Source organism: Cyprinodon tularosa, unplaced genomic scaffold, assembly GCF_016077235.1.
Source record: "Cyprinodon tularosa strain WSP-4 unplaced genomic scaffold, ASM1607723v1 ctg103, whole genome shotgun sequence".
In the NCBI taxonomy this organism is placed as follows: domain Eukaryota; kingdom Metazoa; phylum Chordata; class Actinopteri; order Cyprinodontiformes; family Cyprinodontidae; genus Cyprinodon; species Cyprinodon tularosa.
This window is the reverse complement of record NW_024037816.1, coordinates 422,702-448,526: the sequence shown is the minus strand read 5'-3', so window position 1 is coordinate 448,526 and position 25,825 is coordinate 422,702. Positions and strand designations below refer to the sequence as shown.

Genomic DNA, 25,825 nt, shown 5'->3' with positions numbered 1-25,825 from the left:
AGACCAGGAAATACAGTTGTTTTTATTGAACAAAAAAATTATTTACATTTTCAAGTAGGAATCACCACATTTCTTTCTTACATAAAAAAGAAGACAACATATATTATAAACTTAAATATTGCAAGGCATCAGAGATAAATGAATAAAAAAACAGGCAGTTTCATTTCAACCAAAGGAAACATACAAAACTTAAGAGAAAAAAGAAAAATTTAAAAGAGACAGCCTCGTTCTACTACAAGACAGTTCCTTACATCACGTTAACTTTTGCATTTTGCTGATCAAAAACCAGAGATTTTGACATTTCACTACATAGTTTTTGTATATGTCCATATTTGTCAGCTAACAGAGATAAAGAGGAGTATAAGATTTTAAGTTTGTTTTTGAAACTTATTACTGAAGGTTTTTTATTTTTCCATTTACATACATGTATATGATATCTTCCCATGCTTATAAGAATATTGACCATATCAGATAAGTCCTTCAGAATGTCATTCTTGTATGTTAATATTTGATTTAAGTACAGTTGTTCAGCACAGTCCCGCTCCTCCACAACTGTCAACCCCCAGTCACACCTCGTTCAGAGTCTCCAAGGCATAAATGAAATAAGATTTATGTTTATATTTACAGAAATACTTGGTGAGAAGCAGAGGCATAGCCAAACTTTTTTTTATAAGGGTGGCCAATAACACATGTAGACTGAGGGGTGGCCGAAAGTGGATAGGCACCAGAACCTCAGGGTCAATCTGCACTGTTCCAACAGGAAAATTAACAAGCAAAACATCCATATTTTCTAAATAAAGACTAACTATACTTTCCCACAGCCTTTGCTAACAAAAAGATGCATATACCGCAAATCCTCTAATATAGGACGGGGCCTTTATTTCACTCAGGTACATCTTGGTCCAGGCCATTATTGGAAGGAGGCCAGAATTAGAGGCAGGCCTCTGTTTGATCAAAACAGACTACTAATGAAATGAATAAAAACGAGATTTTGTCTCTTTGAACCTATAAAATAGTAGGTTCATTTATTGAAAAAGTACAGTTACCATAATGGTATACAGAACGTTATTCAGACTTCTTCCAGCGGCTGCAATTTTTCTGCACGGCAATACAAGAAAAGAAAAAAAGACACATAATGGAATCTTGGCCAAACTGACTTGCGAAACAACATTTTGCTGTTCTGCCATCACAGCGAAGTTTTATTTGAGGCAGGCTAAGTGGAAGTAGGCTATGAGTATTATATATTTCAAGGGAAATTCAGAACAACGAAGGCCAACAAAATTCTGTAATTTCAACGCTGCCTGGTTACGACCAGACCTACCGGTGATCACATTTGTCTTTCAGATCAGAACGATTGTGTAAGGCCACTACGATCTCTGTGTAAGGATGGGACTTCCCATGCCAATGGCTTGGATTCGTTAGCAAACATTGCACCCCCACCTTGTGGTACTTGTATGTTGCTATCACAAGTTGTTGAGGACTGCCCAGGAACATCGTTGGTTCTTATTATAGCCCGGCCTGTATACGAGCCCGGCCATTATTTACCTTCGCCGACAGTGAGTCCGGCCATTGTTAGAGACCCGGCCGCTAATGGAATACAGGCCAATATTAGAGGATTTATGGTATTTAAACATCTGTAATTTCTAGATAAAGGTATAAAACTTAGGTTTGAGTTCTTGGGCATAAATCTTTTCCATTGCCATTACTTACCTACTTGTACCAATAAACATTCGGCATAAAATTGATATTTACAAGCACTAATATCTTTAATAATAATTTTTTTTTAATTGTTATTTATCTTTGATTTCACTGAAGACTCCTAGATGACTTGTAGAGACAGATATGTTTCTATTTTTTATATAACACAAAATCTAGTTCTGAAAAGAGCATGAATTATGTTAGTATATTGATGTGTATCATTAACCACAAAAAAAAAAAATCTAATGTTTTTAATATTCCACTGGAGAGTATTACTGCTGATACCATCTGTATTAGAGGGGAAAATGGTAGGGGGGGCCACAGGGGTGACCAGTGATTGGCTAAGGGTGGCCATGGTCACCCCTGGCCCTCCATCTAGCTCCGCCCCTGGTGAGAAGGAGAAGGTGTAACCACCTTTCAGTCGGATTTATTGCTTAGTCTGAGGCCAATTAATATTTAGAAATAGTCTTCCACATTCATTATGCAAAGTAAAATAAACATTTTCTTCATTGCACTGATGTTAAGACTGCACAGACATCCAGCAAGGTGTTTTTAAGATATGAACAACTCAATTTCTCTTATGACGTAAATATAGTTCAATTAGTCTACAGCTTTTTGAGCTCTTTCCAGTCCGCTTGGCTTTCATTCACATCTCTATTCCTAACACGCCACAGTTCACTTGAACTGAGCCGAGACCTAGATTTTGAGGGGGACCAAATTTCACTTTTTTGGTCTGGATCAGAGTTTCATTGTGGATTCACACCTTCCTTAACGAACCAAACTTTCTGGCCAAAACAAACTGTGGTGTAATAAAAGCGGACTAAACATGGCTGCTGTGAATATACATCCTTACTTTCAATTTATCAATGTCTTACCTGTTTTAATGTTAATGATACGGTAAAAGTAGGGATTTTAACATGATGTGGTGTTTTATAAAGCCTGAAGTAATATGAGTTAGGTGTCAAGTGTTTTCAAAGAGTAGCTAAATTTTTTTTTTTTTAACAAACCCAAGAAAAAACATATGTTTGTAAGCACTGTGCTCTATGTTAATTTACTATAAACAACTGTTTCTATATATTTTTTTTAATTGACTGTAGACTAGTGTAAAGCGTTAATAAATAATATTAGGACTGTATATAAATAAAACACAGTTACTATTTTACAGATGTACCGTAATTTTCATGAATTTGGAAAACAAAATCCATTTCCAGTTTAATTTTAGGTCAGTATTGTCAGCATGTGTGTTCTGGTGTGTATGGAAACTGCAATCAACATTTTATTTTTCACTTGACTTCCCTCTTATAATATAAATATTATATAGTATATAATATCATATATAATATAAATATTATCTGAGTAGGAGTAAAGTGTACAGCCTATGTTTTGGAAATCCCAGGCTCCAAACAAAATTGGTGCCAATGAAATTGTTTAATACAGATTTCAAACACTTAAAAATTCAAACAGAATGTCTTTATGTCTAGTTAATGTCTAGTTAACTATTATTTAACTAGTTATTTTACAATTTAGATCAGGCATCCCCAACCTCGGTCCTCAAGGCCCGCTGTCCTGTAGGTTTTATAGGTTTCCCTGCTTTAGCACAGCTGATTATAATGATTGCAGTAGACCAAAAGCCTGTTAATCAGTTTTCAATTAAAATCAGCTGTGCTGGAGCAAGGAAACCTCTAAAACTTTCAGGACAGCGGGCCTCGAGGATGCCTGATCTAGATGGTTAAATAACATTGAAACTAGGGAGGTATTTGATGAAATGTCAGAGAAAGTATCAATTAGGCTGTTTTGCTGATCCGATTTCCCTTGTATAGCTGACATCACGTGATGACATGTCAACATGAGGGTGGAGATTGGATGAGGACCCAAATGAATAAATGAGGGAGGTAGAGATGAGTTCTTGTAGGTTTAATGTGGTCAAAGGGCAACAGAAACAAAAATCAAAGAATCAAACAACAACAAAAAAAAACAAAAAAACAGGAGACATCAGGAGAAAACACACATGGGGAGCTGAGTAACAAGGAACCAGCACTAAATAATTGCACAGGGAGAGTATATATGGGAGACAGAAGAAAGAATGGGGTAATCAGCTGATATGAAGCAGGTGTGGATAGAAGTGACTAGAAGGGAGCTAGGGGAAAGGAGACGGCCACAAGGGGACAACAGAAAGAAACTGAAGACTGCTTAAATATAACAAAAAATGGAAAAGATCAAAAGATCACACATCAATGAAAACTCATAACTCAAAGTCCAAAGGGGGAGAACCATAACAACCTTTGACAGGGAACACAAAAAAACAAAAGAAAAGCTGGATATGGATGCACCTGAGTGACACATACATACACATACATGCAAATGTAAATCATTGAGCTTGTTTAAATTTCTCTTAAGACTAATTGATTTATTGTTTATTGTGAACAACCTACTTCCTGTTTAACCATCTCTTTTCCTCCAACAAGTAATTTTACAGTGGAAACATCTCTCTAACCATAATCACCGTCATGTAAAAAGGATTAATCTGTCTCGTCCAGGAAGCACTTATCTTATTATATATTCCTTTCTACTTCACAACTGTGAGCTATCTGTTGGTCTAACAAAGAATAAAATACAAAAGTGTTTGTGGGTGTAAAATGATAAACTGTTATATTCATAAAAAAAAGGTTGAAGTATAAAAGCTTTTGCATGTACATTCTTACTTTTCTAGTAATTTTTAAAGATAAGAGATTAAAACTGTTTTACAAAAATTTTTTCATTTAAATGTGTTAATTGGACAATTTGATGTAATATAAAACAACCATATACCCCTGCTTTAAACTCAAACCCACAGGATGTAAACCAAATCCACAAATTCCGTGTCCAAATTGAAAATTGAGTGCACATGCATAGGTCAAAATTAAAAGCAGAAAAACAAGTCTGAGACATTTCACCCCCTGAGAAAGAACAGATTTATTAACAAGAGGTAATCAGCATAGAGTACACTTTTATACAAAACTGGAAATACTACTCAAGCTGAATTAGACCGAAAGATATTTCTTATCACTGGGTATTGCTCACTGAAAACATCTGGTGTTCCTGTTGGAGGATACAGAGTTAAGGATGCAAAGTAGGGTTTAAATACAGTACACATACCATTTTATATATAGATTTGATCTGATCACAAAGTGGAACATGCCTGCCACTTAAGCTTTAGGTATTTCTCTATACAAAGCGTGTAGAAAATACATATAAATATTTCAAGAAGCACATTGATACTACTGTGTAGCTCCTGCTAACACGTTGGGATAGAATGTGTTACACTTATAAGTTGCCTTAAAAATATATATCAGCGTGTCAAAGAGGGGATAGTATTCTAGGATTTAACAATCATAAGAATAACACGTCTCCAGGGATGCATCTTTGAGCATGTTACTAGATGCTTCAGACTGTCTGTACATAATACAATCTATCCTGGTTAATTGGCAAATCGTAGAACAAAGTAGTTCACATACTTTTGTGGAATATAATCCATTTCATGATTAAGGCAAAACCATAATGCACTATCAGAGGAGGGGCCTAACAGAAAGACTGCACCCTCCGGATCTGAATATAGAAGCTGGAAGCTTTTACTTCTGTAAGTGGCTCAAAAATGTTACATTTGCTACATACAATGCCTGGTGCTTACACCATATATACATGACACTGCCCACCAGGGGAATAAAATAAGCAAAGCAGTAAAAAAAATCTATAAAGAAACCTTCTGTTTCATTGCAATCCCTAGAAACATGTTTATCAGTCAGTGGTTACATAAAACAGAAAATGTGATTCAGCTTTAGTTGTTGCACTTTTTCCCTAGGCTCTGCCGTAAACAACGTTATAACTTTTCAAAGATTTATAGAAATTGACATTTGTGTATGTGTATCTTTGAAGCTAATATCTGCATAACACAAATATAGCTTTTCTAAAACATAGAAATTAGTTTTCCATACCTTAAAGATTACTTTCCCAAATTTTCCATGCAATCTCCAGAAGCTTTGTAATGTAGGCAATAACTTCCTTCTAAGTTTCAGGAAGAAACCAAGAAGTTTCAGAAAGTGACCTGTAAGATTCAGAATGAATCTGACAAATTATAGAAAGTACTCAGTGAAGTTACCAGTCAGTTTTATGGAGATTAAAGGAAAGCACTTTGTATATTGAAAAGAATGGAAGTTTGATTTTCATAAACCCACCAGTAAGATATGCACTAAAGAGTAACTGGTAATTTTAGCAAGGTATAGTCTAATTACCTGAAAGCACATGGTAGCTTCTGAGAAGTTATCAGAAAGTTTCAAAATAAACAGGTCCTCCAAAGTTTAATACAAGTCCCTGGTAAGTGGTGGAAAGTTACCTGATATATTTTTGTAATATAACTGGAAATTGAAACTGGTAAATTCTAGGATAGAGTATTTTATTTTTAAGAAAGTACAATGGAAGTTCCAGAAAGTAACCTCTAAGATTTGGCTAATAAAATGGTAAGTTCCTGAAGAATATGTGATCCTGGAACTCCTGATACATGAATAAGAATTTTAACAAAAAATTGTTTTTGTCAAGGTTGGAAAGTTAACTTCCAGTTCTCTACCATTTTCAATGTATATATGCAAAGTCACGTTCAACGTAGACTGCAATCCTACAAACTGCCCTTGAAATCTGGGATTGTACAACAACCTGAAAATTAAATTTCTGGGATAATTGACAAGATCATTGATTTTACAATGAGAGCTTGTCGATAGCTCCTGCAGAGTCTTGACTTCAGTTCTCCCTAAGAGATTTTGTTTTATACTGCACTTTAGATGCAATTAAATATTACGTCTGCAAACTCTCCTTTCTATCTGTTCTCTAGTGCAAAATAAACAGGTCATAAAATAGCATTTAGGACAATATAGAACAAATGAATACTCTATAGAAATAAAACCTCTGTGGGCTTCTACTCAGTTTCTAATAACAATAATACACAAAGTTCATTAGGAAGAAATACAAGGAGGGCACAGCCTATTGTGTCTAATACAAATAAAGATAAATATGCATTTTTAAACTTTCTCTCTACATGTAGCATGTAATCATGATACAAATCCTCTTCATGATGACGTTTTGGGCTCAATTCTGAGAGATGCTTCATACAGGCTCTCTTCATCCATTACTGTGCTGTTGTCCAACAGGTATTTTGCTGCCTGCAACAATAAAAAGCACATTTATAAAATACTGAAAATAATTTTATTTTCAAGATCTATTTTTGGTAGGGAAATATAGAATAAGAACTGTATGTTCTTTTTTTCTCTAACGGATCTCTTCATGTGTGCTGCAAATTAGGAAGAATACTTTATCGTAGTCCTTAAATAACCTCCAGCCATTCAGCAGATTATCAGATTTTTCTTTTTATATGGTATGCTCATGTAAAGCACTTTGTTATTGTAATGTGCCATACAAATATATGTACGGTGCATGAGAAGTGAAAAAGCAGTAAAAATTTATAAACACGTAGCAAATACAACAAGTCTTGCAAGAAAAAACATAAATAGCAAACACAAAAAATAGGCAAACACACAAATAAAACAATGTTAAAACAATGTAAGAAGGGAAATACTGTAATCACAGAAAATAATAAAGAGCAGCAAATGCTGCTCTGCAAATGCACTGCAAATACATAAACATGCTGCAGACTCAAAGCCCGCCGCAAAAACATAAATTACGCTATCACACAAAACAAATGTAAAAAAAAACATCTTCAAGTAGCAATAATAAATAAATGTTAAGAAAAGCTGCAAAATAATTCTGCATAACAGAAGTCATGCAGACCACCGTTAGGGGAGATGAAGTTATACGGTAGCAGACCCGTAATATAGACATAGACAGGATGCTTGAAGAAAATAAAGCATAAATAATATACCAAATGAATGAGCACAAAACATGTATTTTCCAAATAAAGACAGACTAGATTTTTATGGAGCCCTTGATGATAAATATACACACATATTTACACAACATGCTGTTGAAGATAATCAGTCATCCAGGTCATAGTCATTCCAAAAAAGTTAAGAAAATAATCCACTGGACTTTGCTTCCAAATTTGAAGACCTGATAGCACAGACATAAACAGGCCCATTCCCATAGGCGGACCTGTTCGTCTGGTTCAATTAGCATGTTTTCTAAGCCAAAACAAGGCTTTGTTTCTGGTCCACTCTATAAAGCCTTGAACTGAATGCTATTTCTGACATTTTGAATAAAAAAAGCTTCCTTGATTGGAAACAAAATGTCTTCAAACTTGGAAACACGGTCCAATGGATGTTTTTTTTTTTTTTTTACTTTTTTGTAATATTTACATAATGTCACAGTCTTGGTTTTGTTGTGTTTATTTAGAGTATTCAGTCTTACTTTGCTCCTTGTTTTAGTGTCTTATTATTATTTTGTTGTTTTCTTGTTAGTTCCTGTCCTCCAGGTTTTCCATTTGTTGTCCTCTGCTACCCTCTTGTGTCCTCTATCCCTAGCCATGTGTTCTGCTCTGTCCTCCCTTGCTGTTTTCTCTGTCCTGCCAGCACCTGTTGCCAATTTCCTCATCAGCTCTCTCTTTGTCTCTGTCCCCTTTAAAAGCCCTTCCTCTTCAGTTCTTGTTTGCTGGATCCTCGTCTTACTTCTCATCATACCTCTGGTCAGTTCTCTGTCGTTCCTTCCTTGTCTCTTCCTGGTTCTTAGTTTTTGCCTTTTCCCTGATGACTCTTAGATTCTGGTTCTTAGGATATTTTTGTTGGATTTTTTTACTCCTGTCTTGTGAGATATTTTGTTGGATTTTTGACTCCCGCCTCAGAGCCTGTTTACCTATTAAATCACTTAATTCATCTCAACCAACTCATCTCTGCATTTGGGTCCTCTAACCAACACCACCAAATCGTGACACATAACCATTCTGTCTAAATTAAAGGTTTAGTGGACAATCTTTCATTTCGAGTTTAGGATGATTCATTTATTGGTTGTTCCAGACATTAGTCTTTGTGATGGACTTCCCTAAACCATGTGCTCTTGGTGCGCATGCATATTTCTGTTTTTTATATATCCGATTAGCTTTGGTTTCAGGTATTTATTGTAGCCTCTGCTACTCTCACTTTAAAAAAAATAATAAAGCCTGCGAGTTCCAAAAATCTAGTATTCTTACAAGTTCATGGAAAGAAAAGGAAGGCAGAAAGATATAAGAAAGACAAAAGACCAGAGTGTATTTCTGAGATTATTTAACATGGTGGCAGAAGAGCAGGTAGGAGTTCATGCTCATGCTCGGTTATTCTCAAAGCAATTTGGTAATTTCTTAAAAACATTTTTACATCTTAAATGGAGATGTGCTTGAAAGTTTAGACACAATCCCGTTAAAGAAAAGGCTAAATTCAAAACAGTTTATTCAAAATAACAAGAAACTGACAGAAAAGATAAATTAAGATTAACTAAATTATGATATAGTAATTTGAAATATAGTGAATTTAATTGTGGTTTTAAAATGATGAAAGCAAACAAAGAAAAGTTCCAGACACGTTAGAGCCGCTTGTTAATGAACATTCCACCAACATACCATCAACAGGTGCAGAAATCTGACTGAATATTTCAGAAAACACCTAATTGCACTGATTCCCTTAAAACATTGCTCAACATTTTAGGAACTCCATTGTGCTTGTGTATTTTTTTTTTAAGTAATATTGCTTTTGAACCATTATTCAGAATACTATGTCATGATTTCACTGGCAGCTGATTTTTTTTCCATCTCTAATGGAAGCTGAATAAGCACTCAAGCACATATAAAAATTGAAGAATAGTAATACTAATAATTGAAGTTATCCCTCTGCTGCTTGAGGGACTTAACCAATCAATGTGTTTCAGATTTATTAAGAGATATAAACACAGATATAGGCTACTCTTACTTGAACTGGCTTCCCCCCCCCAAAAAAATTATCTGATATCCATGATGAGGCTTTCTGTGCGCATACACAGTAGGATTTATAATGTTAATAGGCATCCAGTTAGCTTGTAGTCGAGGTGCTAACGTCTCTGTTAAACACTTTAAAAAACTCTGAAAATGGAATACGAAAGGTGGATTCTTGATTCTCGACGTCGGAGTACACAGAGTGAAGCGAAAAGACTACAACTGTGTAAACAGGCCCCATTTCCGTTTCCGGTGGCAGGGGAATATTGACTATTCCAACAGAACTCAATGGGATTTACAAAATGCTAAATAAAACACTACAGGAACGTTTTTTCTTCACGAAACTTTTTTTGGAACGTCATTGAACAGCGCTGACGACACGGTGAGTAGCATATTTTAAAAAAAGAACGTTTAAGGTTGTTTTAAGGACATTATCGGACATGCACAATGGAAGCCATTCTAAAGCAGCCAGGGGGGATTCTAAATTAGCCAAAAAGCAGAGACAGGAGCAATTGTCAAACTTTTGGTGTCGATCATTCGATTTCATCCTGGACACTACAGAAAATGGGCTTAAAGTGTAAAAAACCGAACTTCTCCTTTAAGAGCAGCAAGCATGAGGACTGGTAATTGTAATAATGCATTTATATTAAAGCTGCAGTCTGTAACATTTAGGAGAGAGCAGACTTCGACTGAAAATTTTAAGAAAAACAGGTTTCACGCCACTCCCCCACCCTCTCTGCTTCACTCATGCCCCACCTCCAAGCTCCACCCCTCTCACAGCATCTGCGCGGCTACCGCATGCGACCAGAAGGGGGGGGCGGGATTCAGCGTGTGTGAGCTGTGATTGACACTCCATCAGACGCTCCTCTGGCTGTGATTGGTTGTTTTGTCCCGAATTATTCTTTCCAGATTGAAATACAGGCAGTAGGCGGTACCAATTGAAGCAGTTTTTTTCACAGGTTACATATCACATGTACTGCTGTCTGGGCATAGGGACAGTTTTAGCCAATATGACAAAAAAGTGATTTTTAAAAACTTACAGACTTCAGCTTTAAGGATAAGTCAAGCATTGTGCAGCATATCCTGGTTAAAGCAAGACACTCAAACTACTATGGCAGGTCAACCGCTGGAAGAACATAGTTCTGCATGGAACGCTCAGACTGGCTCCCCTCCCAAGTGGGAACGTAGGATGATGAATTAAACTATTTTGGAGGTGTGGGGTTAAAATATTATTTTTTAAACCAGTTACTATATATAGTATTTACAATGTTAAAGTTTGTTTTTCTTATGTGCTTTATTTTAAAAACCACAAACATAATAAATCAACAACTTGTGCTTTGATTAATTTAGGGGTTCTTCAGCACCCCCAAAGTGGACTAAAAACTCCTACGGTTTTGGCTACTTTCAGTATTTTTACTTTGCATGAGTTTTGCATGTTTATATGCTAGCATAATCAATGTGTTTGCAGCAGGTTTTGTGTTTGTAACACAACCAAACTTCGGTGCTCTATCTTCTGATTGCAGGATTTTTCTTTCGCATGATTCATGTTTTTCCTTTGCACGTGTTTTGAGTTTGTTTGATAATTCCACTTTTTTTTGTATGCTGTTTTTCTGAATTTGCTGTACATTTATGTACTTGCAGTGTATGTATGCCCATTGTTCACTATGTAATATAGTTTTCTTTGTCTTAACTGCACATTTCATCTGATAAATTTCTCAAAATAGGTATTTCTTAGGGTTAGAAATCACTCTCATTCAAGATTTTTTTCTGTTTCCACAAAGTTTGATTTCTCTGAGATGTTGTGTACATGTTGGTCTAAATTTGTCTTTGTGAACACTTCCATCCATCAACATTACATTGTTATCATGCTGCAATATGAGGTGGTTGGCTTGAATAAAAAGCCCATCGATTGCCTCAGGATCATGTAATGGTCTGAACTATCAATGTGCTCCTGTGTGCGTTGTCTGCCCATACCATAACACAAACACCATGGGCAACCCGATCCTCAACGCCAACAATGGAAAACCTCTCACCCACATAGCATCATACTCACTGTCTGCCATCTGCCCCGTACAGAGAAAACCTAGATTTATCTGTGAATACCTCTCCAAAGTGCTAGACGCCATCGAATGTGGGAATTTAGTCAAGTGTCACCCTTAGAAGATGGCACTCTATTACAGTAGAGAAATGAAGATTAATTTTAAGAGCAGGAACTCTAGTGGACATTGCTGTAGTCCACATTGCATTGCTCCTCTGGTATTGTGCTGTGTGACAAAACCACACATTTCACAGCGGCCTTTTACTATAGCCAGCCTGAGCTTACTCATGCCATCTATCAAAATTTTAGGATACCAAACATTTGAGAATATCTCAGAGAGAAGCGCTTTCTGTATATAACAGTGTTATTGTCACTTGAGGGTGACACTCACTCACTCACTCACTCACTCACTCACTCACTCACTCACTCACTCACTCACTCACTCACTCACTCACTCACTCACAAAGAGGTGTTCTCACCTTAGGCTGAAAATCGATCTTGTAAGCTGTTTGCTGAAACTGTCGAATCTCTCTGATAATGTGCGAAATCTGGAGACAAATGGAACAACTTTCTGTCATATTCACCCTATTCATAACACATTTTGAAAACGTTGCTAAAAAAAACAAATGCTATATTTAATTAAACAGTGGTCGGTTTATGCAACCATTTTATTGTACTGCTTCAATCTTAAAGGAGAATTCCGGTTTTTAACACTTTTAGCCCATTTTCTGTAGTGTCCAGGATGAAATCGAATGATCGACACCAAAATTTTGACAATTGGTCCTGTCTCTGCTTTTTGGCTCATGCAGAATCCCCCCCTGGCTGCTTCAGAATGGCTTCCATTGTGCATGTCCGATAATGTCCTTAAAACAACCTTAAACGTTCTTTTTTTAAAATATGCTACTCACCGGGTCGTCAGCGCTGTTCAATGACGTTCCAAAAAAAGTTTTGTAAAGAAAAAACGTTCCTGTAGTGTTTTATTTAGCATTTTGTAAATCCCATTGAGTTCTGTTGGAATAGTCAATATCCCTCCGTCACCAGAAACGGAAATGGGGCCTGTTTACACTTAGTTGTAGTCTTTTCGCAAGGCCCAAGTGTTTATGCTTCACTCTGTGTACTCCGACGTCGAGGTGCTAACGTCTCTGTTAAACACTTTAAAAAACTCTGAAAATGGAATACGAAAGGTGGATTCTTGAGGAGGACATATTGGACTTTGAGTTTGACGGTAGAGGATACCGTCGCCAACTAGTGGTCTGGAGTGTGCAACGCTTCAGATTCGAACGGGAAGCGGAAGTTTATAAGCGGTTGTGATGTATCGGAAAAAATAGTTCTGGGATTTACAAAATGCTAAATAAAACAAGACAGGAACGGTTTTTCTTCACGAAACTTTTTTTGGAACGTCATTGAACAGCGCTGACGACCCGGTGAGTAGCATATTTTAAAAAAAGAACGTTTAAGGTTGTTTTAAGGACATTATCTGACATGCACAATGGAAGCCATTCTGAAGCAGCCAGGGGGGGATTCTACATGAGCCAAAAAGCAGAGACAGGACCAATTGTCAAAATTTTGGTGTCGATCATTCGATTTCATCCTGGACACTACAGAAAATGGGCTAAAAGTGTTAAAAACCGGAATTCTCCTTTAATCGAAGCCTTAAAATCGATGATATGTTAATATGACATTTTTGTTTACCATTCTCATTTTCGAGAAGTTGACCAGGTTGTCCTCTGTGTAGTTTGGTGTTCCTTCTTCAATGAAAGCCAAGTCAGTCAGGTACATTCCCAGGTAAGGAACACATGGAGGGTCACAGCTGAAGCATGCATGACACAGAGGGAGAGATGTGGTTAAAAAGAAGCACATTTGTAAAAAACAAAAAAAAATCTAGTAAAAACAAGCTTACTTTTTTAGAGCCTCCCTTAGGTTTTTGAATCGACCCTCTGATGACACGAGTTTCTGCAACTTGTCGATCACAGTTTTTGTCTAGAAAGCGGATTAAAGAAAACCTTTTACCATTGGGAAAATCTCTGTACATCAAAATGTCTACCATTGCTGTTTTTTGATCATCAAACAGGTTTTAACAGGTTCAACCATATTTCATAAAGGAGCAAAGGATCTTAAATATCCAATTTTATGATTTTCATTTTTTGCACTTTCTTTTTTGGATCAAGAGAAAATTACTTTTATCCAGAATGATCTATACCAAAAAAAAACGTTTCTCAGAAGATATCAATATACTGATGAGAAAACCTGCCTAAACCTAAGAAAAAGCTATGTTTGACACACTGCTGTGTTGAATGATTTCTGAGAAAAAGTCTAATACTCCTTTCCCACTGGCCGAAAAACCTGTTTAAACCCGGGAACAAATTGCTTTAAGTGGAAGTGGGAACAGCTCACTGACACCCGTCTACCCGGTTCAAACGACTCATCAAGTGACCTGGATTAAAATCTCGTCGGCTCTTATTCGGCAGACCCGGGCTCTGTTTGCAAAGTTGATCTGCTAAATTACATAAAACCAACGTACGGACGTAAGCAGAAAAATTTTGTTTACATTCGATAAACATGACGCAGCACTGGTGAGAGGGATTTGGACAGATAGTGAAAATATACAGCAGTTTCTACGCCCTGTTTGAATGTTTACATTCTTGATTTCTGTCGCACTGGTGACATCATCAATGCAACCCAGCGTGATTGTGTCTCAAGAAACGCAGCGGTGGGGGACATAGGCCCGTGCAGCTGCCAGCGGGAGGTTAGACCCAGTTTTTTTTGCCAGTAGGAAGGGAGCCAAATGTCCATCATCAGCGGGTCATCCCATGTTTGAAAAACAAAGGTTAACCCGCAATTTTCTGTGGGAAAGAAGATTATAAGTAGACTCTCTCCCACACATCAGCGGATGGTACCTGCTTGGAAACTTTAAGCCAGGTTCTCTTGAGGCGGAAAATGGAGCTCCGGTTTAGAGAAGACGTGATCTCCAGCACGGCGTTGTAGTTGTGAAGGCAGCGACAGATGTCTGCCACAGCCACCCACTTCTCGATCACTGCCACCCGCATGTTGACATCATCCCAGTGAAGGATCTCTGAAGCAATCCTGTTACTGATCTAACATCAACATAAACACATTACTTTTTATTATGGTTTATGACTAATTGAAAGCCCAAACCTTGCAAAACCTGCACAGCGGAGCAGTGGGTAGCCCTGCTGCCTTGCAGCAAGAAGGTTCTGAGTCCCTTTCCAGTGTCATTCTGCATAGAGTTTGCATGTTCTCCTCCCACAGTCCAAAAACATGACTGTTAGGTTCTTGGCTTCTCTCATTTCTCCTAAGGTGTGAGTGTGTGCGTAAATGGTTGTTTGTTATTGTCTCTGTGTTGCCCTGCAAAAGGCTGGATACCTGTCCAGGGTGTACCTCGCCTCTTGCCCATAGACTTCTTGAGATAGGCATCAGCACCCCTCGCAACCCCAGCTGGGATAAGCGTGTCAGAAAATGGATGGATGGATGAAAGCCCAAACCCATATTGTATAAGACAAGTAACGGCTTTAGATGTGATGCTTTCTACGTTCCAAGCAAGTCCCACTGGAAGGAGGCCCAGAAGATAGCCCAGGGCATGCTAGAGAGACTACCGGTATCTCAGCTGGCCTTGTAACAACTTGGGCTCCCGCAGATGGAGGAGGTGTCTGGGGAAAGGTAGGTCTGGGAGTCTCTACTGAGACTTCTACCTCCAACCCCAGTGTGAAGGGACTGCCTTAAGAGACAAAGAATCAGATTTACTTTGCTTCTACCTGCTGGCTTGCTCTGTTAAGAGGCTGATTTCATCTTCTAGCAGTAGTTCAACTGCCTGAAGCTGCCAAAACTACTAATACCTACTCAAATTAAAACATAATTATTGAGCTGAATTTCAAAGAAAACTTACCTGACTCTAGAGATTATTGTTAGGAAGAAGATGAGAGAAACGAGTAAAAAAAAAAAAAAAAAAATAGTCTGCTATGACCTTGTTTTAAACTGAATTACTAATATCAGCAAACATTTCAATCATGCTCTAAATAATTAAGATCCATGTGAAGATATAAAATTGGAACATTATTACATACATCATTAAAATGCTTGGTTGTTTTCATTATGTATGGTGTCCTTTCATTCTTGTCATTCTTCATCCAGCCTTGTCCAAAGAACTCCCTGTTGAGGGGAAAAATACACCCATCACCATAAATATAAAAAACTAAAAAAACAAGCATTTAAGTGAGCTTTGTCCTTTTTAGAACCCCTCAATCTAAAGTTCTTTCATTTTTGCTGTGCTGAGATCTGCAAGTAGGCTACTCACTCATACGGGATGACTTTAAAGACCAAGTGGTCCAACATTGTGAGCTGCTCAGCAATCTCCAAGGCAGAGTGGTTTTCAAATGGTTCTGTCTTACTTTCTTCCATGGCCTGAACACACACACGTCATAAAGTCATTATTAATCCTAACACAGGAATCACAGCTAAACAACAGCCTGCTGGATTCAAGAAATTTTCTCACTCTTACCATCTGTGTGATCTCCTCAATGCTGGGCTGGCTGTCTCCAGGATCCTCCTGAGTCAGAGTCCTATGTGCAAAGAGAAGGTACTGTTATTTTAGAGGATTCTTTAAGGAGGATTTAGTTTTTATGCAATATTTTCAGAGCTACCAACCTATTCAACATTCTGGCTTGTTGAGAGATTTGGTCAGACCACATGTCACGATATTATCCTTCCAGTTTGTCTACAGTAGTGGTACCTCTCTTTCTATCTTCTGTACATTTTTAATGCTGTCCAAGCACATTTTAACCTTGAATTTCAAACTAGACGCTGTTTCTTTCTGTCACCACATTTTAGGTACCTCCAAACCTGCTAATTTCTACACCATTTCTTAAAAGACATGTGATTTAGCTATTGGAATGACACGCCAGTGAAGAAAAGAAAACCAACCTGATAATGTTTGCAGCTGCTTTTCTTTCCTGTGTCAGGAGCTCTGGGTCATGCATCACCTCCTCCAGGAAGCCAATTACTCGCATCTTTAGTTCTGTGTTCTGCTCAAAGTCCTAATGAAGCAAACAGGAACAATTGGTGGTATTAAACAGGTCTTATTGTACCGCTACAGAAAAAAGAGTAGAGGGGGGTGAAGTTCACCTGCGAGTGTTTGGACACCCAGTGACGCAACACATTCAGGACTCTATTTGTAGCAGCTCTGCGAATAACAAACTCTTTGTCTCCATTTCTTTGATCTGTAGGAAAACCTGGAATCCGGGTTAATACATTTGGGTTTCTGTTTCTCTAGTAGACTGCTTTTGCTCTAATACCACAGTAATTTGCCCATGCAGCAAACATGCAACTACTGGTTTAACTGCTTAAATAAGTGAAAATAAGTATAAATAATTGTTTTGGTCTAAACCTTTTGGCTTACCATAAATACAAATTTAAATCACCTAGATAAAATGCTTTCTTCCTGAACATGTCGCAAAAGTGTAAAGTAAAAAAAAAAAGGCCTCCCAATGGCTAAGATATTCTGTAATAATTAAATTAGCAATATTTAGAAAACAATACAGCATTATTTCTTAAACTAGCTTTTTATCCTGCTCAGAGGTATACATTCATGCCCCTATGGCATTAGGTCAGAATATCAAAATCAAAGACTTTAAATTACTCATCTCCCCCATTTATTTATTGATAAAAGTAGCAATAAACCATTCTAACATACTGCAATTGCGAAATTGTGAGGAGAGATAATCAAAAAGAAAAAATGAAAATTCTAATCTAATAACATCACATTCTTTTATGTTTTGTTTTATTTTTTATTATTGTAATTATTGTAACATGTGAAAAAGAACAGGTCGTATAAATCTTAAAATTCCCCAAAAAAGAATATGCAAACATCTGGCCACGTCTGTATGGTAAAGGGTGGCCAAGAGTGTCAGCCTTGAGTAACTGTTGTTTTGTATTTTTTCATAAAATTTGATAGAACTTTTTTTTAGTTTTAAGGTTATTACGATGCAATGGGATGATGAGAATAGATTGTAGTTTTCGGGGACAAAGCAGTCAAAACATTGAGGATAATAGTGAAAGCCCCCTTGTATTAAGCCACTTGAGTTTTAATTTATTCACTTAGCTCCTGCATTAATTTAATATCTAATAAAAAAAAATCATATGGGGTAAAGTTTTGTTGTGATCAAAGAGTGTTCATTGTCAATATTCATCTGCTTGACACAGCCCTCTACTGGTGTCTCTACCTGCCAAAGATGATACTGACCTGTGCTGGCGAGGGACATACGCCGGTACTTTTCCTTGGTTGGTGTTCCTTCATTGGCACCAGCTGTTGCAATGGCAAAGGCTGAGGCAGCAGATAGGGCACTGCGGTTATTCTCAAGCTCCCGGCATGAAGACACTACCATGCCATTGTTAAAGGAAAATAGGGAAAACTCTGAAAAGGGGGAAATAAAAATTAATTCATTGGTTAGAAACAAAAGCAAATATTACAGAAAAGAGGAGTTACTTTAAAGTTAAAAAATATTTTAGGATTAGCACCTATAATATTCATTTCTTAGACTTGCTTTGTCTGGTCAAATTGTTGACCATGGGGGGCAACCAAGAGCTAAAACCGATATAGAACAGCATGTCCTGCTTCTCATGGTAGCGATGGTGAACACTCCACTGAGCCTGCCTCTCTGCCTCCCTCTATTACTCACTTCTTCCCCACTCTGCCTTCCTCCGTTCACCCGGGGGCGGTATAGAAGAACACGCACATCGTTGCTATTCAATTCAATTCAATTCAGTTTATTTATATAGCGCCAAATTCACAACACATGTCATCTCAAGGCACTTTACAGTTCAACCAGATCAGTTGCTAAGGTACAAGGTTTCCTTCCACCTACTCACACAAGGCACTGGCTTCCCTTATATCCAGCAACGTGGGAAGAGAACTCACTGGGGATGGATTGTGCTTGACAACCTACGGGGTGGATGCTCCTTTGCTCTATGGCATGGGGAGGGCCAGGATGCCGTAGGTGGTGTTTATCAAGATCTTATTTGGTTGTACCTGTCCTCTTGTTCCAAAACAAAAAGAAGTTTGTTTTGAAGTTTACTGATGCAATTTTTTCATTTACTTGTTATTAAATAAAAAAGGAGTGCTTGCATTTTTTGCATTTTTTAGTCTTGTAGCAGAATAAAAACCTGATTTTACCATTCTTATATTTTGGCACTGTATGCATCAAACCTGAAAACTCTAACCCTGAATCTGATTTCTCATAACTTGGAATGTGGAAAAACCCACAGCTCAGATGGAGCAGTCCACACAGCATACCCTTGGAAGAAGGTGCTCTGCGCAGATGAAGCCAAGGTTAACACACAATGCGACAGTGGTATTTGACAAGAGCAAAAAAATAATATTGAAGCATGTATTTTAAAATATTTTGAGAATCTGTAGCAAAACTTTCTGCTGACCCAATCTAGCAGAGATTAAGGGATTTTATAAAGAAAAAATGGAAAAGATGTCTGTTTTTATATTTGCAAAGCAGTAAAGACAAACCCTATTGAATTCAATTCAAAAACACTTTGTGCTGGTCCTGCAACCCACCATTTATATTTGGAAATATTTGAAGGTATTATTTTGTGTCCACTTCTATATATCCCCTGCTCTATAATGGTAAAAAAAAAACCACCAAATGTAAAAAAGTTAAAGGACCATATAAAATAGCTTTTAAGGAATACTGTACAGGTTAAATCCTTCCTACAGTTTAAATGCCTTCAAAGGGGCATTTAGCAACGGCATTTTGGACTAATTTAAACAAATCAGAGGCTCTTATTCGCTGTTTTAGACATTTGCAAACAAACACAACTGGAAAGCACAGCATACCATTTTCTCTAATCCCTAAACCTCGGCAATTTCTCTACTGCATTACTCCTGGAACCAGTTTTCTTTCTGTTATAACCACCGAATGTCAACTTAAAAAGAAATAGCAAGTGATTTACAACAACCTCAAGAAAAGCAGCAGTTGAAAAGTTCTACTGTACCCGAGTTTTTTGACTTGACGTTCTTCGGTGTTGATGGAGACTTGGGTGGAGACATTTCTGATTCTGCCTCATCACTCTGACTCGGCTCTTCATTGCATTCCTCTCTGACTGACAGATCTAGACCCAGAATTCAGAGAGTATAGAGATAAATAAAAGGAAGAGCAAAAAGTAAAATAACAGAGCCTGCATTCAGATCAGTGTAACTTGAGATGAAGAAATTGGGGGAGATATGCAAATGAGATGCATTCAAGTGAAAAAGTTGCAAGAAATGGGATTAAACTCAGTTATTACAGCTAAAAGTAATGCTATAATCACCTTGAACTACCTTTTCGTACCAACAACTATTATTTCCTGTATTTTGAAGGTCAAAACCACATTCAGCAAATCACAAAGCTGTTCTGACCTTGTTTACTGGGAGCTGACTCTTCAGCTTTGCCCTCGGCTTTGGGCTCTCCCTCATCAGGAATTTTGCTGGCCATTGTGCTAGACACGTAGAGCTTGTTAATGTCGAGTGTGGTCTTGCTGAAGGGTGACATGGTTGTGTGCATGCTTGCATAGCCATTGGGAGAGCAGCTGAGCGCAGCGAGGTCCAGGGCCTTGCCCCCAGTGATGATGGGGATGTTGAGAGAGAGTTTGCGACGACGATTCGGAGAGGAATTCTTGGTGATGGAAAGAGGCGGTGGGGAGGAGAACTTGCGGCTGGCACGTGGCGATGTAGGTGGCTCACCGTAAAGGAGTTTGTTGTTCTGGCTGCTGACGAAGAAGAGCTCCAGAGAGCTGCAGAAAATAGTGGGGGGGTGCAAACAGAGTTGACTTAAGGCTAAGTGGGAACTGTAAAGATTTGAGCTTTGGTTCCAAAATAAGGTGAGATCGTAGCAATAATGGCTATAATGGATTTGCACTGGGTCTCAGAAGCGGAGGCAGAACCGCAGGGCTACTTGGGAGCTCCTGCCTCCTTTATTTAAACTACTTTGTTTAAGACATTATCCTCCTTACTCTGAGAGCCACCCCCTCTGATGGCCTATAAATAGCATGTCAAGTGACAGTGTGGGAGGCACGGGTGCTGCCAACAGCAACAAGCCCAGGGGAGGCCCACAGAGACATGGGGATAGAGACGCAGAAAGAAAGGGGAGCCGAATAAACACAAACAGGGGAAGAGGGAGGAAGAGACTGGGCTTCAGTAATAAAAGACGAGCAAGGCTGAAAATAGTGATACAGAGAGGGAGGGCACTGGAGAGGAGCAACATAGTTGATATGGATTCCACCACAGCGCAGGTTGCTGGATGCGAGTGGGCGAATGGGAAGCCTCCAGACCTGTATGATGCCAAACTGCAGCCATGGCGTGTCTCCTTGCAGATATTCACGAAAAACACTTAAATAAGGAGATTAGAGGAATGATCTGAAATGAAGACACTTAATGGGGTAGAGGAGAGTTAAGGTAGATGTAAATTAGAGGAGGGCAAAATAAGAGTAGAAAGTTGAGAGTGTAAGCAAGTCAAGGAGGCAAATATACTTTTGATTAGAAAACAAGAGGAAAGTATGACAAAAAGGAGGAAGGAGGAGGAGGAGAAGAGCGCAGGGTGCAAAACACCAACATCAATATTTAATACCATGGAGCTGCTGCAGATGATGGGGAAGACAGGGGAGCGGGGGAGAGGGTGGGGTCCTGCAGCAGAGTGGAAGGTTGCCATGGTGACAGTGCTGCAGAGAGAGGGATGGTCAGACTCACCGAAAGAAAAATAAAAGCAAGAGAACAACACAGGGCAATAGAAAGAGGAGATGGAGAATTATAAGGGAAGAATGAGGAGGACAGAGAAAGTTTGCTGGTGTGACCTCTCACTGCCTCCTTCTATCTCCATCCTCACTAGGACCAAGTAACACAGCAGGACGGAGGTTTTCACAGACAGTCCACTTGAGAGCAAAGAATAATTCAGACACTGGGGATGCCCTACCTGTCTACTGCACCTTTAAAGCTTCCCTTCCTCCTCCAGTAAGGCAATTTCAAAGTTTGGCGAGCAGCGGCCATGGCCTACCCATTTAGATTTCAGTGTACTTAAAAAAAAGAATTTCTGATCAAATAAATACAGCTTTTGAATACAGACACATTTAATCCAAGTTAAATCAATTACATCAGAGGGATATAAAATTCATTTTATTATACCAAGTAAAAAGGTAATTCTTCCAAGAAATATCCATTCTGTAAAGTGTGTGGCCACAGTGGGGAAGAACAATTTCCTTCAACAGGAGGAAACCTACATGACAACTTAACTTTAGTACAACAGCCTAGGACTTTGTAGCTTGGTTTGTAATCCACCTTGATATTTTTTTCAAAAGGATATACAGTAACCACTAAACTCATCTTCTCATACGGAGAACCTTGACAGTAGACAGGATGTGTTTTCTGTTTTGCTTAACTAGAGACAGTCATAACAACAAAATTACTCATTTTAATGCATTTCAGATAGAGAGTTCTAAAGACTAAACTGTGTGTAGACTAAACACTGTTTATTTATTTGTTCTACATCAGACAGTAATAAACCTTTTTACTGGCAGACTCATTAAGGCTTGATATACAGCAGTAAACAGAAACATGTCTCACTCAAAACTAAAGTACTTTCAGTACCGCAATAAAATAAAGGATTATTCAAGAGAACAAACCTTTTAAAGTACAAAAATTGAACCCTTAAATCCCTGCAAAGGAAATGTACAAACTACATTTCCACTTTGCCACCACCTCAAGAAAAATGTGTTTCAGGAAAAGACACTGATGTTCTCTGTAAACCCTAAACCAACACTATTTCACGTTCTCCCCATGCCTGCATTAGTATGTAAAATCTACCTTTGTGATCAAGCAGTAAACAGACAAACATTGAAAACATGAAATGGATGCCAGCGACTACAATCACCTTTAATAGTGAGAGCTCCAAAACAGAGTAATCTTACATACCGTGCAGGGATGGCACTGATTGGCTTCTTGTAGATGGTGATGAGCTTGTCCAGGACTACGTCTGCACTAGTGAAGACGCGGTATGAATGGAGAAAGGTGTTCAGAAAGTCAATGGAGAGGAAGCGCAAGTCGATCAGCCTCTCCAGCAGACGCTCAACACTGGCATAGCGGATCTGAAGCACCTTGCATGAGTTCATCATCTTGCTGAAGCGAATGTCGACATCATCGCAGTACAAGCTAGTGTCTGACCTGCAGGGTATTACATTTCATTAGAGGGGGGAAATGTTCCTTATAATACTTTTACTACCTGTATTAATACCACCCAATTTTAAGTAAGCCTTCTGAATCATTTGTGGATCATAGGAGTTTTCCTTTGTTAGTCTGTTAACTTCCCCAAAAGGAGAGGAGGACAAAAAGAAAAAGAGATTTTACCGCTTCATAAAATGTAACAGCAAATTGCATTGCCTCCAAAGTGATAAGAGGAAAATATACGTTTTTCTAGTTTATTCCATCAGATTTTAATAAGATCTTATGAAAGTAAATTGGTGAAAAACAAACCATTAATAATTCAGGGCTCTTGGATCATGCACATAACAGCTTATACATCATGCTTTATTCAGTATTATCTTCTTGTTGGTCATCTTTTTGATAATAAATTTGAATGTATGGTTAAGGCATGGCTTTAGGGCTTGAAGTTATATTTGATAGGAAATTCTGCTATTCAAAAAATATATAGTCCATGTTAATTGATTATTTGTGAAGTATTTTGAGAAGTATTTTGTAGTCGTTCCTAACACTCCTTCCAGTCTTTCTGCATGTTTAATATATGTGCATTGCTATGCAGGACCAGACTCTTACTTGATCATCTGTGGTACTGTGACTTTACTGTTTTCCTCAAAGGCGTTCATCATCAGGCCATTGCAGCGAATGTTGTCAATGCACTGTAATAGTAAAAAGAGTATTGTTCTCCGTGAGCAGGAAACAAAAAGTGAGGGATGTGGTACACAAACGTCTTGACATTGCAGGTTTCAGTGCCTCCTCCCTACCAAAGGTCTGTTTTCTTTAATAGAAATGTATCACTTTAAAAAGGACTTTATTACCTGCTAGTATAATTGTGTTTGACTTTTAAGATCTTTTACAACCAAGATTTTTTAAAATACTGATTAAATCTGCTCTCAATAATGCAAACTGATCTTTCTCCCTGTCAAGCTTTACACATGCAAAGACATACCTGGCTTATGTCACTTGTCCATGCTGACTTTTCCTGTCGGGATGAAGCTACAAGGATGACAGTGTATGGTTGGCCCTCTTTGGGCTCCACCATGACTTTAAAGTCCAGATGCTCTGCATCCTGGCCGCTCCGCTCCCCTTTAACTGCAGTTTAACAATTAAAAAAACCAACATTACAAAAGAAATGTTTAGAAATCCTTGCAATTGCACCAAGACCGTAGATGTTCAGCAACAGATTTCACTTGCATACCTTATGTACATGTACTGGTTATAACCTAATAACTTATAAATGTGAGAGACCTCCTTCAGTGTTGTGATGAATATGATGCTCCTATGCAAATAGAACTCACTTAATAGCTTCTTTTTAATTTACCCTCGCCAATCTCTACACGCCAGACAGTGTCAGAGTGAAGCTACATGCAGTAAGCATGATTAAATCAACAAAGACATACAAGGAAGCAGCCATAACCTTGGGACTTCTTCTGGTTTGCCACATTACAACCACAAACTAAAAATTATTTATAGATTTTATTGAATTTATATGTGTTGAACCAACACAAAGTAGATAAACTTTGTTAAGTAGAATATAAATGATACGGGTTCTCCTAAATAGGTTGTGGATCCCTGCAGCTCCTCTGGATCTCTTAGATACGTCTCAGATTAAGTTCGTTTATGTTGTCGGTCATATTTTAGAGCTCAACTGTCCTTTTATTTAGAGGATGGAGAGATTTTCTGCAACATGGTGAAAGCTTGGAATATCATTTTAAAAATGTAAACCTCCTTTGACTTCTCCTTAACTTTATCTTTAAACTGTCTAGTATGTCCCCTGGCACTTATGAGGCTATTTTTTTTTTGTTTATTTATACATTTCTGATTCCTTCGAAAAACAATACTTTCTTTAACAAGTACTAGATTAAATGCATGCCACACTTTTCAGATTTTGATGTGTAAAGATGTTTTGATGTGATTTACACATAATATCTCAACAATGCATTTTATTTTTCTGGGAGTAATGTGACAAAATGTAAAAAAATAAAGGTTAAGAAAATTTTTATCATTTGGTATCCTCTGCACTCTTTATTAACGTCTCACTAAGCAGACAGTGGGTTTCGGCACGAAGGTCACAGATATGCTGCCAAAATCACCAGCTATGTTCCGTCCTAATATGCTACTGCAAGAAAAAATACTATGACCTTTTTCCTGGATAGGGCCACATTTTACAGTTGCCTTTTGTATCTCTGCTTCTGTCTCCTTGATTCCCAGACAGCCTCGGCAGATGGCTGCTCACACTGAGCCTGTTTCTGCTGGAGGTTTCTTCCTGTTAAAAGGGAGTTTTTCCTTTCCACTGTCGCTACAAGCATGCTTAATGTGGGTGATTGACTTTGAGTCAACTGGTTTTCCTTAGAGAGAAAACTTTGACTCAATTTGACTGTATGATCTGGTGAACTGTAAAGTACCTTGAGATGACGGCATCTGTTGTTAATCGCCGCTATATAAATAAACTGAATTGAATTGAAATTAAATAACTATTCAGAAAGATTTCCGAGAGCAGAAAGAGGAGCTAAAGGTTCTTATGGTAAAAAACAAGGAGACATATAGAGTTATCTTATATGCACTGATATATTGTAATTCTTTTAAACCCTGCTTAACAGCCATGACTTATGAAATCACTTTATCTAAGTCAATGATTGTATGAAAAAATTTGTAAAACATCTAATAGACACAGTATCTAGCACACCTAATATACCAGCTTTTCTCTACTTTTTTATGTACGGTACTCTAGATTTTAACTAAAAAACTAAAATAAAAATAACCTGGGATACAAGTAAAAAGAGTAACTTACACTCTTCATCCGTCCCCTCGGGCTCCTCCATCAGAGTACAGTCTATAAGAGACACCACTCCATTCTGTGACAGGATTAAAAAGTCATTAACTCATCCTGGATTTCTTCTTGAGATCCATAATAAAGCACTTTTAT

General features: G+C 37.9%; 1 protein-coding gene across 1 annotated transcript in view; it reads right to left on the bottom strand.

Annotated features, from left to right (window-relative positions):
- Window positions 1-4,625: 4,625 nt before the first annotated feature.
- The window catches only part of LOC119780673 (ras-specific guanine nucleotide-releasing factor 1-like), a 39,107-nt gene continuing 17,907 nt past the window's right edge, over window positions 4,626-25,825 (bottom strand). The window contains exons 11-27 of the mRNA XM_038280792.1: window positions 25,691-25,754; window positions 23,849-23,991; window positions 23,476-23,558; window positions 22,618-22,866; window positions 20,074-20,447; window positions 19,671-19,787; window positions 17,911-18,081; window positions 16,794-16,900; window positions 16,593-16,705; window positions 16,171-16,231; window positions 15,967-16,073; window positions 15,737-15,821; window positions 14,552-14,749; window positions 13,555-13,634; window positions 13,347-13,464; window positions 12,134-12,202; window positions 4,626-6,887 (exon numbers count right to left, since the gene is read on the bottom strand). Coding sequence (XP_038136720.1) covers window positions 6,795-6,887; window positions 12,134-12,202; window positions 13,347-13,464; window positions 13,555-13,634; window positions 14,552-14,749; window positions 15,737-15,821; window positions 15,967-16,073; window positions 16,171-16,231; window positions 16,593-16,705; window positions 16,794-16,900; window positions 17,911-18,081; window positions 19,671-19,787; window positions 20,074-20,447; window positions 22,618-22,866; window positions 23,476-23,558; window positions 23,849-23,991; window positions 25,691-25,754 — 2,232 coding nt within the window. The 3' untranslated portion in view covers window positions 4,626-6,794. The remainder of the gene's footprint in view (window positions 6,888-12,133; window positions 12,203-13,346; window positions 13,465-13,554; window positions 13,635-14,551; window positions 14,750-15,736; window positions 15,822-15,966; window positions 16,074-16,170; window positions 16,232-16,592; window positions 16,706-16,793; window positions 16,901-17,910; window positions 18,082-19,670; window positions 19,788-20,073; window positions 20,448-22,617; window positions 22,867-23,475; window positions 23,559-23,848; window positions 23,992-25,690; window positions 25,755-25,825) is intronic.